The sequence below is a fragment of the Mytilus edulis genome, chromosome 13 (assembly GCF_963676685.1).
Source record: "Mytilus edulis chromosome 13, xbMytEdul2.2, whole genome shotgun sequence".
NCBI lineage: Eukaryota > Metazoa > Mollusca > Bivalvia > Mytilida > Mytilidae > Mytilus > Mytilus edulis.
The window spans coordinates 54,267,157-54,281,032 of NC_092356.1; the positions used below are offsets into that span (position 1 = coordinate 54,267,157).

The 13,876-nt window shown below is 31.1% G+C and overlaps 1 protein-coding gene across 1 annotated transcript; it reads right to left on the minus strand.

Moving 5' to 3' along the window:
* Window positions 1–917: 917 nt before the first annotated feature.
* LOC139500408 (protein C3orf33 homolog) lies at window positions 918–6,316 on the minus strand. Its single transcript, XM_071289147.1, has 5 exons — window positions 6,248–6,316; window positions 5,203–5,325; window positions 4,191–4,250; window positions 1,981–2,295; window positions 918–1,223 (listed from the first exon to the last, which is right to left on the minus strand). The coding sequence occupies exons 1-5, from the start codon at window positions 6,314–6,316 to the stop codon at window positions 933–935; spliced, it is 858 nt and encodes a 285-aa protein (XP_071145248.1). The 3' UTR covers window positions 918–932.
* Between the last annotated feature and the right edge of the window lie 7,560 nt (window positions 6,317–13,876).

Sequence of the window (13,876 nt, forward strand, 5' to 3'; positions counted from 1 at the left end):
AATTTAATTTACATCATGATGACCTTTTAGTTTTACATGCAATAGTTAGAATGACATAATAGAATAATTTGCTGTCAGCATCAATCTATATTACAGTTTCTTTACATGTGTTTAAACTGTAAAGGTCATGATGTAAAACAAGTGTGAAAAAGTGTGACATCTGTAATTATTTGCACTGTATAAAAAAATGCTTTTTAACTTTAAACAACAATAAAAATCCTTATTTATTCCATATACTTTCATCATTTTCAAATTTTGATAAAAAGATGCATGCATGGCTCATTTTTATCAGATTGTTGTGTCATTAAGAGTATTAATTCTTTTGCAAGAATATAAAATGTACCCTCTATGCCAACCCCCAAAACATCTGAATAAAACTATAAGACTTTCTTTCTCCCATATGGTGTCATATTTTATTGGTAGTTTTTATATCTTAATGAAAATTCAATCTTATATGCAGCTTTAAAAAATATATTAATTTATTTGTATTACCGTAACTTTAATGACTAAAAAATCTGTATAAAAATAAGTATCATTTCATACAGATAAATAAAGTTTCATGTACATTAGTACATGTTATTTATCTACACAAATATATATATGAAGTTATTTGTCTACCAAATATCAAAATTACTTTAAAACAAGAATGTGTCCTCAGTACACGAATGCCCCACTCGCACTATCATTTTTCTATGTTCAGTGGACCGTGAAATTGGGGTAAAATCTCTAATTAGAAAGATCATATCATAGGGCACATGTGTACCAAGTTTGAAGTCGATTGGACTTCAACTTCATCAAAAACTACCTCGACCAAAAACTTTAACCTGAAGCGGGACAGACGGACGAACGAACGGACGAACGGACGCACAGACCAGAAAACATAATGCCCCTCTACTATCGTAGGTGGGGCATAAAAATTTATCAAAATTCACCTATCTTCTTAATCTATCTTTAGCAATCTTATATAAATATTTTCCAAGAACAACAGGTGCATACATTGATTTATATAACATTGCCTTTACAGACTCCTTAAAAGGTGGTTTTTCTTCTTTCCAAATTCCTCTGCCTCTTTTATCTGCTGTTCTTTCTAAGGCTACCATTCTATGCAAAAGTTCTACCTGTTTTTCTGTCAACATTTTCATTTCCTCATCAGAGAGATTTGAAACTTTACATACTCCTTCTTTGATTAGTTTTTCATTGATGCAGGTCCTCCAAACCAAAAACTGAAAATATAAAATGAAAATTGTCCACAAGTTACATTTTGTATGTAAATACATTTTTTATTTTGGTTCATTTTTATGTTTCAGAGTTATATGTGATATCCAATTTCGCTGAACTAGTATACATTATTGTTTGGGTGCCAGCTGAAGTCCCCCTATGGGTGTGGGATTTTCTCGCTGTGTTGAAACCCCATTGGTGGCCTAGGGCTGTTTCCTGCTTTATTGGTCTGGTTGTTGTCTCTTTGAAGCAATCCCACTTTCCATTCTTCATTTTATTGTAGTAACAGTTATTTATTATGTAAAATGTATGTTTAGTTATATGCATAATCAGTACAGTTATCTGACACCTTAATTTCTGCCAAGGACTCATAATTTAATAATCAGTATTTTTCTTGGGCTCAAAATTCCCATATGTATTATTTTATGTGTTTTGGTGAACAAAACCAGGAGACAATGTAAAAGCAGAAAATAAGATTTCAAGATATATATTGTATGATTTTCATGTATAAATGGTATCAAATAAATGAAATTCTTCCTTTTGGGTAAATCACTTATCGCTTAAAGATAGTTATGAAGGTATAACTACAGGTACAATGAATATTCTAGCTGTTAATACATTGCATGATTTGGTATTTATAAATAAATTTATATCAATTTATTAACTAATTCAGATTTCAAACAATCATAAAAATCAACTTGAGATAGGTGCATGGCTGGCTGGCTGGTAATTAGACCATACTTTAACTTTTATTTTAAATACCTTTTGATAAAACAAAGCTGCCTGCAATTGATCTTTATCTTTTTCCCTTCTAAAAACTTTGAACCAAATATGTGTATCAAGAAGATTCTGTTCAAGCCATTTCTTGCAATTTGGAGTTAAATCTACAAATGCCAATGTCATGGGCAGAAGTTCTGTCCTTGGTTTTTTTAACCATGGTAACCGTAGGTCCAGAATAGGAATATGTTGGACATATACAATGCCATCCAAATCTATTTCTTTCACACGTCCTTGTAGTTTAACACCTTTACTTATAAATCTTTTTGGGATATCCTTTCCATGTCTAAAGAATGTGCCCTGAAATAAATGAAAAATAGGCTTATATACAAGGCAAATATAGTTTTATCTAAAGGGGCATAAGCTGTTCATTGATTCAATCAAAATTGTCATATTCTATTTATCATGTTTATAACATACTAAAATAAATATTTGAATAACAAAAAGTTCAAAATAAACCATTAGGCCAAAATAAAAAGTATGTGTGGTTCCAGTTACATCTGAAAAAAGGTTAGGGTAGGTATGTAGGGATTTTTTTTAATTTTATGGGTTTTTTTTACATTGAGTCTATGGAGGCAATATTCTGACTTTAACAGTGCTTAATGAAAAATGAAAATAAAATCTTAAGGGTAGGCTATTTTTAAGCCAAAAAAGTAGGGACGGTAGGGTTACTGGAACCATACATATATTTTTATTTGGCCTTAACAATGCATGTGTTCCAGACCAGACACATACCTGCCAACTCACTATTTGGGGGGGGGGGGGGGGGGGGTTCCCCTATGAAAGCTCTCAAATATAAATTTTGTAAGAGCAATTTTGTCTACAATTTTAAACAAAACAGTTAATTTTACAATTGCTATAGGCTTTTAAAAGTATGGAGAAGCAAAAAAAACAACATTAATATACATTTGAAGGCCCCCATTGAAGTTTTTGTAGGACTATAAGAGTAATCTTATAGGCAAAAACCCCATGGGCATTTTGAAAAGTTGGCAGGTATGCTGAGATGACCTATGAAGACTGCCAACGGTCATATAAGCTTACACAAACATAAACATTAATGTCTTGTCTTGAAAATGTATAAAATAGATAGCAAGCATGTGCAAACAAACTTTTCTTGATCTTTTTTATTTCATTTTATAGGCTAAAAATACATGTTATTCATTGTACAACATTATTCTTTTCGTGAGACAGATCAATCACTGAAATTGTTATTACTGGTGTTAACTTTTCACTGGACCTGGGCTTCCAAAACGGTCATATATTCCTGTCATTTGTATAATGTCCTGTAAAAGTCCGGCTGGGCAAAGCATGAAACGGTCATATACTTTTTAGTTTTCAAGGCTTTTTCTGTCATTTTAACATAATTCACGACCTTTTTGACCCAACCTTTTGCATTTAACATCAACACATTTCCGGTCATAAAAGTGACATGATGATTAATTACTTTCAAAACAACCCCTACTTGAATACTTTCTAATTTTAATCAAGGCTAATCAGTAGTTGAACAGCTGAAATCTACCTGTTCAGGTGATAGGTGAACTATTTCCAGTACCGGACATCGTATAAATTGATTGGTCTATTCACAATTATTTTCTTACATTTCAGCGGTTTGTATCTAATTGATTTAGTCCAAAAGATTAAAATTATAAGAAATTAGTTTATCAACATGATTTGATGAAAATTAAATTAAAAAAAGGTTTAAAATGAAAAATTGTCAGAACTACATTGTATGAACTAGAACACTTATGCGTATGTGCACAGGTGGGAAATTTAATTATGCATCCTTCATTTCTTCAAAAATGCTAAAATTATCGTTGATACCTGTATCTTACGTTTATTTCAATTATTTTGTTGAAGAAATAACGTGGAAAGAGCTTCTTCACTCAGTCGTGCTTTGTAAAGGTACACGGATTTTACATATCCGTTTATGGTCCATATTTTACCAATTGTCAAGTCAACATCCGGTTAAAAATGTGATTTTAAAATAGAAAGTAAAGTTTTTGACAATGTCATTTTGCACAAATAAAGAGTATAAGGCAGATATGAGCATGCTGATGTGCACACTTTGAATGATGCACTGCCAATTTAACAGTTTACATCCGAACATCAAATTCATATCAACGTTAAGTTTAAAATCGTTTTTTTAATGTAATGTCAATCTAACTAATATACGAAAAAGTATAAAAAGTACTTACAACATGTATGCTCTTCAGTAATAGAGCAATGCCAGCACCTCCTACAATATAAAAACTGTTCTGAAATAAATAAAACATTTATTTATTCGGGGACTAAAATAATAAACTGAACATCAGATTTCATAGAGGTAAAAAAGACCTATTCAAATAATAATCAAAGATTTCACATTTTCATTTCTAATACTCATGATACATAATAATACATACATTGTACTTAATCACAATTGTCTTGACTGTGACACTAGTTTTGAGAATTTTTTTCACAAGTCACATACCATCATAAAGGTACAATCAATATATACCTGACTATAATTGTAAAATGTTTCACAAAGGTAGACCAAATTTGCATAATTTATCAAAGGGAGGTAATTATGAGCAATTTATATTTTAAAGATATTAATATAAATATATTTATGAATCTATTTTATATTGAAATTTTTCCTTGAATCTTATTTTTTATATATTCATTTATATAAAAAAAAAGATGACTTACAACTTGATTTAATAAGACAGATAACATTTCACAGGTAAAAACTATCCAGCTATTAAACATGCTTTTGTTCCAATATATTGTTATACTATGATTTATCTGATTTCCATATAATCAACAACTATACATCCCGGTCCCCAGACAAAACTATTTATATAGTTAAAAATATCATCATAATCAAATTCTTCTATTACTGTTAACAGTAGTAATGCAACTATATTTCTACTTGACTTTTAAATTTATATTTGTACTGAGATTATAACACTACTTTTTTTTAACAATTTCGCTTTATTTCAAATACACTAGTTATTATTATTTCATAGTATTTTTAAAGGATAAGTTCTTTCTAATAACTATTCAATAAGTTAACTATACCAAGATAGAATTTCATGGCAAAGGAAAAAAATATCCCAGGGAAATATTTTCCTCCGGATAAAAAAATAACAACAGCTACTGTGACATTTTTTCCTCCAGATAAAATTTCATCCGGATATACATGATATAATTTTGCTTTACACTTACTCTGATGGCTCTAGGATTTTGATCAATAAAATCATGAGTCTTGTCCAAGTAGGACTTTATAATAACACTTAATGGTTCTCCACTATTATCTGACATCTGTATGAGTACATAGTAAGAAATACTCTGCAAATAAAAAAACAACATTTTAAGATTTAAGCTTCAATCTCATGACTAACTCACAGTAACTGTGTAAAATACAACCAATAATAAAACAATCTAAATTTGAAATATGATAATTAAATGTCAAATTGGATTACAATTATTATATATATATCAAAATTCAAATATTTTAAAGACAGTCTTTTTACAAAGTTTTACGATTACATTGATTACATGAAAGTCTCATGTAAAATGATGAAAAAACATGTTATTTGAAGTTAGAATAGAAAGACTGAGATTAGAGAAAAGCAGTAAATTGCCTGCTTACTCTTCATTTTTTAAGAAATTGATACTTGTAACATATTGTATCTGCTAATTTTAAAAAGATGACGTTTTGATGACGTTGCATGGCCATGTTTCTGTACATTTTGCATTTTCAGTAAACAGTCAATCTGTTGATAAATACTGTGAACGTTTTGTGTATATCTAAACATTTTTACCTATGTCGAAAGACATGCATTGTATCAAATCATAAAATTACAAATTATTAATCTTTGCTAAATAGGTGCAATTTGGGTACTCGGTGCAATTTGGGTACCCTCGCGTTAGTCACTTATTAACTCCCAACATTGATCAAATATGAGAATTATATTCATTCTACATTAAGAAATGAATAATTAGCCCAATATCAAGTCATAACACACAGAACAAGAGAAAGTCAAGAAAATACAATATTTAATTTATAGTGCAGGGTCGACCCGATCCATAGGTCGAACGAGAATAGGGGCGAAATTGGCCAGTTTCAACTTCAATAACTAACTTATGGCATTGTTTTAGTCTTCTCAAATTGTGCAACAGATATGGAAATACTTGAAATAGATTTCTTTCTCTATACCCTTGTCACCAGCTATATCTTTTTTGCCCTACGCCTTTTCCCTTGGCTGACCTTTCTAAAATATTGAAATACGCGGTTATTTGCCCTTAGCTGCTGCTGATCTGAATACCAAAACGGCATTCAAGAACGAGACAGCAAACGGACAAGAATACAATACCGTTTTGTAAAAAAAAAGGGGGGGGATATTTGCACCCTTACTACTAGTAATACCATCTCACGGGAATGTTTCATATGTTTATTTTTGCGATATAAAGATAAACATTTTTGCGCCCTTACCGGCGTTGCGTAATTTCAATTATAAAAACTTCAACATGTTCAAACTAATTAATTTTCTCCCTATATATATATCCCTTTTTCTTGATTAGTACTTTGATTTACAAGGCGTCATCTTGTGATAACAATGCAGAAAAAAAAACACTTTTTATTGTTCATTTTCTTCACTGAAATTATGAAATAGTATTTGATCTTTGTCTCCTGTCAAAATATACGATGCAGCGATTGAAACATGTGAAAAGCGTCCTGAGCTGGCCCCTAAATAAATATATATACTAGTTCAGTGATAATGAACGCCATACTAATTTCAAAATTGTACACACGAAACTAAAATTAAAATAATACAAGACTAACAAAGGCCAGAGGCTCCTGACTTGGGACAGGCGCAAAAATGCGGCGGGGTTAAACATGTTTGTGAGATATCAACCCTCCCCCTATACCTCTAGCCAATGTAGAAAAGAAAACGCATAACAATACGCACATTAAAATTAAGTTCAAGAGAAGTCCGAGTCTGATGTCAGAAGATGTAACCAAAGAAAATAAACAAAATGACAATAATACATAAATAACAACAGACTACTAGCAGTTAACTGACATGCCAGCTCCAGACTTCAATTAAACTGACTGAAAGATTATGATTTTATCATATGAACATCAGGCACAATCCTTCCCGTTAGGGGTTTAGTATCATACCATCATAACATATATGAGAAGAACATAACCCGTGTCATGCCAACAACTGGTTTTTGAATAAATGTGTTTAGTTCCGATGCAAAGACCCTATAAGTGAATCAATATTAACGCCAAAATATGCAATCTTTAATGACCTGACAACAGTATCGTAACTATATCCCTTCTTAATAAGTCTATTCAAAGGTTTTGTTAGTTTTCGAGGTGAATACTGACACCTTTGTGCTTTATAAAGAATATTTCCATAAAAAATTGGATGTGAAATACCTGAACGTGTAAGAAGTCTGCATGTTGAGCTATACTTACGAATGATGTCCTTATACCGAGGATAAAATTTAGTAAATGTTTTGACTAGTTTGTGATATCGAAAACCCTGGAGTAATAATTTTTCAGTAATACATAAATTTCTCTCGTTAAAATCTTAAACATTGTTACATACACGAGCGAATCGTACAAGTTGAGATATATAAACACCGTAAGATGGTGACAAGGGAACGTCACCATCTAAAAATGGATAATTAACGATAGGAAATGAAAAATCATCTCTTTTATCATAAATTTTAGTATTCAGCTTTCCGTTAGTGATATAGATATCAAGATCGAGGAAAGGGCAGTGGTCATTGTTAGTATTAGCTTTATTTAAAGTAAGTTCAACAGGATAAATTTCTTTAATATACATACTTAAGTCGTCATTTTTGAGAGCCAAAATATCATCCAAATATCTAAAAGTATTATTAAATTTGTTTATCAGATGTTGTTTCGATGGGTCTTTGCTTATTTTTGTCATAAATTGTAACTCACAGCAATACAAAAACAGGTCCGCAATAAGTGGTGCACAGTTAGTCCCCATTGGAATTCCGATAATCTGACGATATACGGACTCCCCAAAGCGAACAAAAATGTTATCTAGTAAAAATTCAAGGGCACATATACTATCAAAGCATGTCCAATTGACATAGTTTTTTTGTTTATTGCTACTAAAAAATGACCTAAAAGAGTTTGAACATATATATATTCACATTCTGATTTTTTAAATGCCCATTTAATTAGGTGTGTGAATTTTTTCTTAATGAGAATGTGAGGCAATGTGGTATACAGGGTAGAAAATTCAAAACTTTGAACAGATTCAAAATCACCAATATAAGCATGCAATTTATCAAGTACTTCCAACGAGTTCTTGACACTCCAAAAGTAATTAATTCCACTATTTTTGAAGGCCTTATTTGAACAATTAATTATCAGGTTTTTAATGGTACCAAGTGTGCTGGTAAGAAGAATAGACAATTTAGTAGCAATGGCTTGAAGACGAAATAAATCTATATTTGTAAGGTGTTTTGTGTAGCTTCGGAAGCCAATACATAGTTGGGACTTTCATTGTATTTGGCTCTGCTTGTAAAGCGGTAGCTAAAAGTTTATGTTTGTTACAGATGTCGTTTTCTGAAAATGGAGTCAGTTGGAATGTTGGTGAATTGGTGATTTCTTTTTTCAGAACCTCAATGTAAAATTTACGTCAAACAATAATAATATTATTAGCAGCTTTATCGGCCGGGACAAAAACAAATTTCTTGGCTAGTTCTTTTAGTTTATGTTTGATACGAGAAATAGGTTTATTGTGGTTATTGTTAATAGTAAAATGTTCTTTAAAATGTTGAATACGTATATCAACTATCTTCATTACTGAATTAAAAAAAAAAGACTCCAAATATTTTTTGTCAGCTTTTTCCCGTTTTATCCATTTCATACAGTAAGTATGGAGTGAGTCGTGGATGATATTACGACACTCATTCCAATTAATAGTTGACGGGGAACGATATTTAGGTCCTTTACTGAGGAATGATTTAAACTCTCGGTCTTGAACGATGTTAAGATCTCCTGTTATAACATGGGAAATGGGTCCATAAATATATTCGGAGGTACTACAATTACATGAAGTAGGTGTATTTTCACTGATATTAACATCTTTACACAATTGACTATAATTAAACACAAATTTGCGGGTAGATTTCTTGTAAATGTAACAAATAAGAAGTAGCTCAGTATTGTCAAAATATCCAGAATAGTCGGTAAATATACCGGAAATATTTACAAAATCAAAACCTTTATTGACATAATTTATTTTAATAAAATGTTTTTTATGATCTTCAGGGCGATCAATTTTGGGAAATAGCTTAGAATAACAATATGCCATAATAATTTGAACAATTTCATACTTAGGACTGCTATATGAAATTGTGTTGCAATCCTCCAAAATTTTATTTAACTTATTAACCGGTAATGAACAGAGTTTTGTTAACAGATAATGTCTGCCGTTGTTTTTTGAAATAGAAATTAGGTCCGAAATATTGGTATGATTGGTCCGAAATTTTCTTTGATTGCGATTTGTTCTACGACCGTGAGAACGGTTTTTACGAACAGTTTTAGAAACTATATATATATCCAAAATGTTAACGGAATCGGTTCTAGATATATTACCAATTCCCATGATATTATCATTAAACATTTTGTCTTTTTATAAGTTACGGAGAAAATATGAATGACAAATCTTAAACATTTAGTAAGCTTTATAACCAATATAATCCTATAGAAAAACAAATGGGAACTATATACATTTATTTAATTCCTAACTGCAGGTGAAATTATCCCTCCACAATAAATAAATAAAATAAATATATATTTTATTTGAGTGTCACACATTGATTGATAAAGTACCGATATATACAAATAAATTTAAGTAATTCAAAAAGTTATCAGTTGTCTTCTAAAATAGACATAAATATAATAAAATATAAATCCCAATGAATAAAAATACCTTATTTTAAAAATTTAAGAAAAGCAAATATGCTTAATGTTTAAAACTTAGACAAAAACTATAGGCTATCAAAATAAAACATTTCAATCAAATGTAAATAATTTCCTTCTCATAAAACATTTCTGTAAAATTTTACATAGACATTTCTGAATTTCCTCGGCCGGATCTCATTATAAATATAAACTTATCGTCCATATGCATTCTATCAAAATTCTCAATTAAATAATTACATTCACAAAATAAATCATATCTTATGTCTGCATATAAAGGGTACTCTATCAGAAAATGTTTTTCAGTCTCTACATGTCCGAGATCGCAATATATACAAAGTCTAACGTTATCTTCAAGTGGAACTTGCGGCCTGGAGTAGCGACCCGGCTCCAAGGCCAGAGGTAGCGAGCCGGCTCGAAACATAGCCATATATATCTCCTTTGACTAAGTGGAATGTTCATTTTTACATATGGTTCAACGTTTACAGTTTGTTTGTATAGTCTGTATGTACGGAGTTTGTTTCCGTTTAATGTACCGCGGTCGTTAGAAATGTCTTCACACCATTGATGATTGTCCAATTGTTCTAGCTTTTCATTAATTATTTTCATAGCGTATTTTGTAGATAAAGATGTGTCACTTATAAGCCTAGTGCATGCATAAAGTTTAGTCACAAGTCTGTTGACTTCGAATGTCCAACCTTTTCGTCGTCGCGCCGCCCAAGGCCAATCTTTACTTGGGAGTCGATTGTTTTCAAGTCTGTAGAGTTTGCACGATAGCCAAAGACACGATTTCTGCAGTTCAATTTTGCATGATGTGCAATCCATGTCACCTCTTGTAGATAGCTTTGAAGTGTGTTTTCAAACATTCAGAAAGAATTTACATGCTCGAGTTTGAACGGATGAGATGCAGCTATAGTCCTTATATCCCCAAACACCACTTCCGTATAGAAGAACTGGTTCTACCATTGTGTTGTATAACTTAGTAAATACAGAATAGGGCATTCCTCCAGCTGTTATTACTTTTCCACATAATGCACCAAGAGCACGGCTGGCTGCTTTAGATAGTTCTTTTGCATTTTTCTGGAATGTTAAGTGTTCATCCAGCCATACACCGAGGTATTTATATGAGTCGGTAAAAAGTAAAGGATGTCCACCATATGTAAACGTACTTTGCGATATGTCTAATGAAAGTGGCCACAATAAATTACTATATTCATGATTTTATTTTAACCATTAAATGTAAAATTTTCAATACTTAAAAGAGATGTCAATGCTAAAGATAAGTATGATTAACCGCGAAATAAATGCATTCCGTGAAAAGGAGCCATTAAGGAACAGAAAAGGAATAATAAGAAAAGAAAAATGTCCAGTTTCTAACAAAGTTTGCAGCCACCACTTTAGTATGCAAATGAAGGTTGCGGCAAGCTTGCTGCAAACACAATTATGCAAATTAGATTTGCCGCAAGCTTGACGCATGAATTGTTTTCTGCAAGCTTATGGCAATTGTTTGTTGCAAACTTGCAGCAGACACATTCAATTTATTTATTTCAAATTAAACAGCAAAATTTTAAGTATATGAAAAAGAATTTCTGCCTGTATACAAATAGTTATTTAAAGAATACTTGCAAACTTAGGAGATTTTAGGAAATACATACATGCATTTGAGTTTTGAAAAGGGGACAGGGGTCATTCTCAAAGGACATAAAATACTGATGATTTGCTGCAAGCTTGCGGCAATTGTTTGTTGCAAACTTGCAGGAACTACAAACACACACACATATATATATATATACCAATATTGTCATGTGCGTAGACTCTTTCAAATTACACAGCAAAATGTTAAAAAAGAATTCCTGCCTGTATATTTACAAACAGTCATTGAAAGATTACTTGCAATTGTATGAGATTTAAGGAAATACAAATTTAATATGCATTTGAGTTTTGAAAAAGGTGCCAGGGGTCATATATAATTCTCAAATGACATCATATACCGGTGATTAAGAAATGAAAAAGGATAAATTTCAAATGTTTATTGGATATAAAGCTAGGTAATGATACAGTATTGATAATAAACATGGTACAGTACACATGTAATCAGTTCAAAAATTCAAAATCTATACTATTAAACGAGAAGACCTCATTTTGGGTGTCGCTTCTCTTCTTTCCACAATAAATTAATCAACACGCCTCTGTGTCCTATAGGTACAGTGCATAGTCGCATTTGTCATCAATTCATATGATTATTCATATTGAGTTATTTTGGGAGAAAAACGAGAAAAAGGGCATCCGGATATTGTCCCGTCATTGGACAAAATTTTAAGTCAGATTATACTTCCGGTTTGCGTTTTTCTGTATACTTTGAACATACATGTACATATACTACGAATAAAGTGTATTTTCAGAATTCTATCTGCTATCATTTTCAAGTTTACTATCCACGATGGTCACAGAGTTTATTAAATAGAGAGGGTCTGTATACTATATCAATGACCACCATGGATCGATTAGAAAACTTAGAATTGAAAGTAAATACACTTTATTTATATGATAGATACAGATAAGCGTTAAAATTATTCATGTGCACTTTTGATACCTCTTCTGAAATTCTCCAGTCATTAAATCTTTTACAAAATTCATTGATTAAAAAAAAAAAGAAGATCTGGTATGATTGCCATGTTGACAACTCTCCACAAGAGAACAAAATGACACAGAAATTAACAATTATAGGTCATCGTAGGGCCTTCAACAACGAGCAAATACCATACCGCATACTCAGCTTTAAAAGGCACCGAAATGACAATGTAAAACAATTCAAACGAGAAAACTAGCGGCCTTCAACAACGAGCAAATACCATACCGCATACTCAGCTTTAAAAGGCACCAAAATGACAATGTAAAACAATTCAAACGAGAAAACTAGCGGCCTTACTTATGTACAAAAAATGAACGAAAAACAAATATGTGACACATAAACAAACGACAACCACTGAATTACAGGCTCCTTACTTAAATGTTCATAACATTCTAAATATATATTCATATTGAAATTGATAGAAAACCACAAATTGGGAATTTTGGAAATAAATAAAATTGAGAATGGAAATGGGGAATGTGTCATAGAGACAACAACCCGACCAAATAAAAAAAGCAGGAGGGATTAAAAAAAACATTTTCCTGTCCCCAATAACCTATGATTTATGATACTTTTGCTGAAATTCTCCAGTCATTATATTTTTCACAAAATTCTTCAAACAACACTTTACATATTTTAAACTACGCTTTGAATGCCCGCGATTTCGCGGGTGTGTTCTAGTTAATAATTATAGCTAAAGTATTTCAAAAACATAGTTGCTTACTTGGTTAGATGAATGTGACATTAATTATTTTATCAAACAGTTCTGTTCTTACAACATTACCTATACCGAATATCCTATATCATTGAACCAAAATGACTTATCATCGAAAATAAAATCACAAATAAATTATGTTATTTATATTAAAACTCATGAAATAATACTTTAAAAATATGAAACTTGATAGAAATTTGCGTTAAAATTATTTGTTATCACAAGTTGCGAAACTGTTAACAAAGACAATTTACTTATGATCCAATAAAAACAATTCAAACCAGCTAGACTAGTGAAGTGTAAAAAATTTCAAATAATTATTATAATAATAAAATATAATCTCCCCTTTTTTATTGGATACTCTATAATCTCTTCTTTTTAAAATCTTTTTTTATTTTTTGTAATACCACAAAATATATGAGTTACAATGTAAGTATGTACATCTCTAATGAGCCAAACATTTCTTAACATGATTTTTGGTTATTATACATGTCAATAGAAAATTATTGTTGAAGAAAAAATCTTTTCGTGGTGCACTTCTTTTTTTTTTTTGCTACGGCCCTTTGAAAGT

Excerpts from the sequence above, each read along its gene's own strand:
- LOC139500408 (XM_071289147.1), bottom strand. The coding sequence starts at position 6,316 with ATGCCGTTTTGGTATTCAGATCAGCAGCAGCTAAGGGCAAATAACCGC. Across the intron at positions 4,251-5,202 it reads AAAATCCTAGAGCCATCAGA|AACAGTTTTTATATTGTAGG; the intron begins GTAAGTGTAAAG and ends TATTTATTTCAG. Across the intron at positions 2,296-4,190 it reads TACTGAAGAGCATACATGTT|GGCACATTCTTTAGACATGG; the intron begins GTAAGTACTTTT and ends CATTTATTTCAG.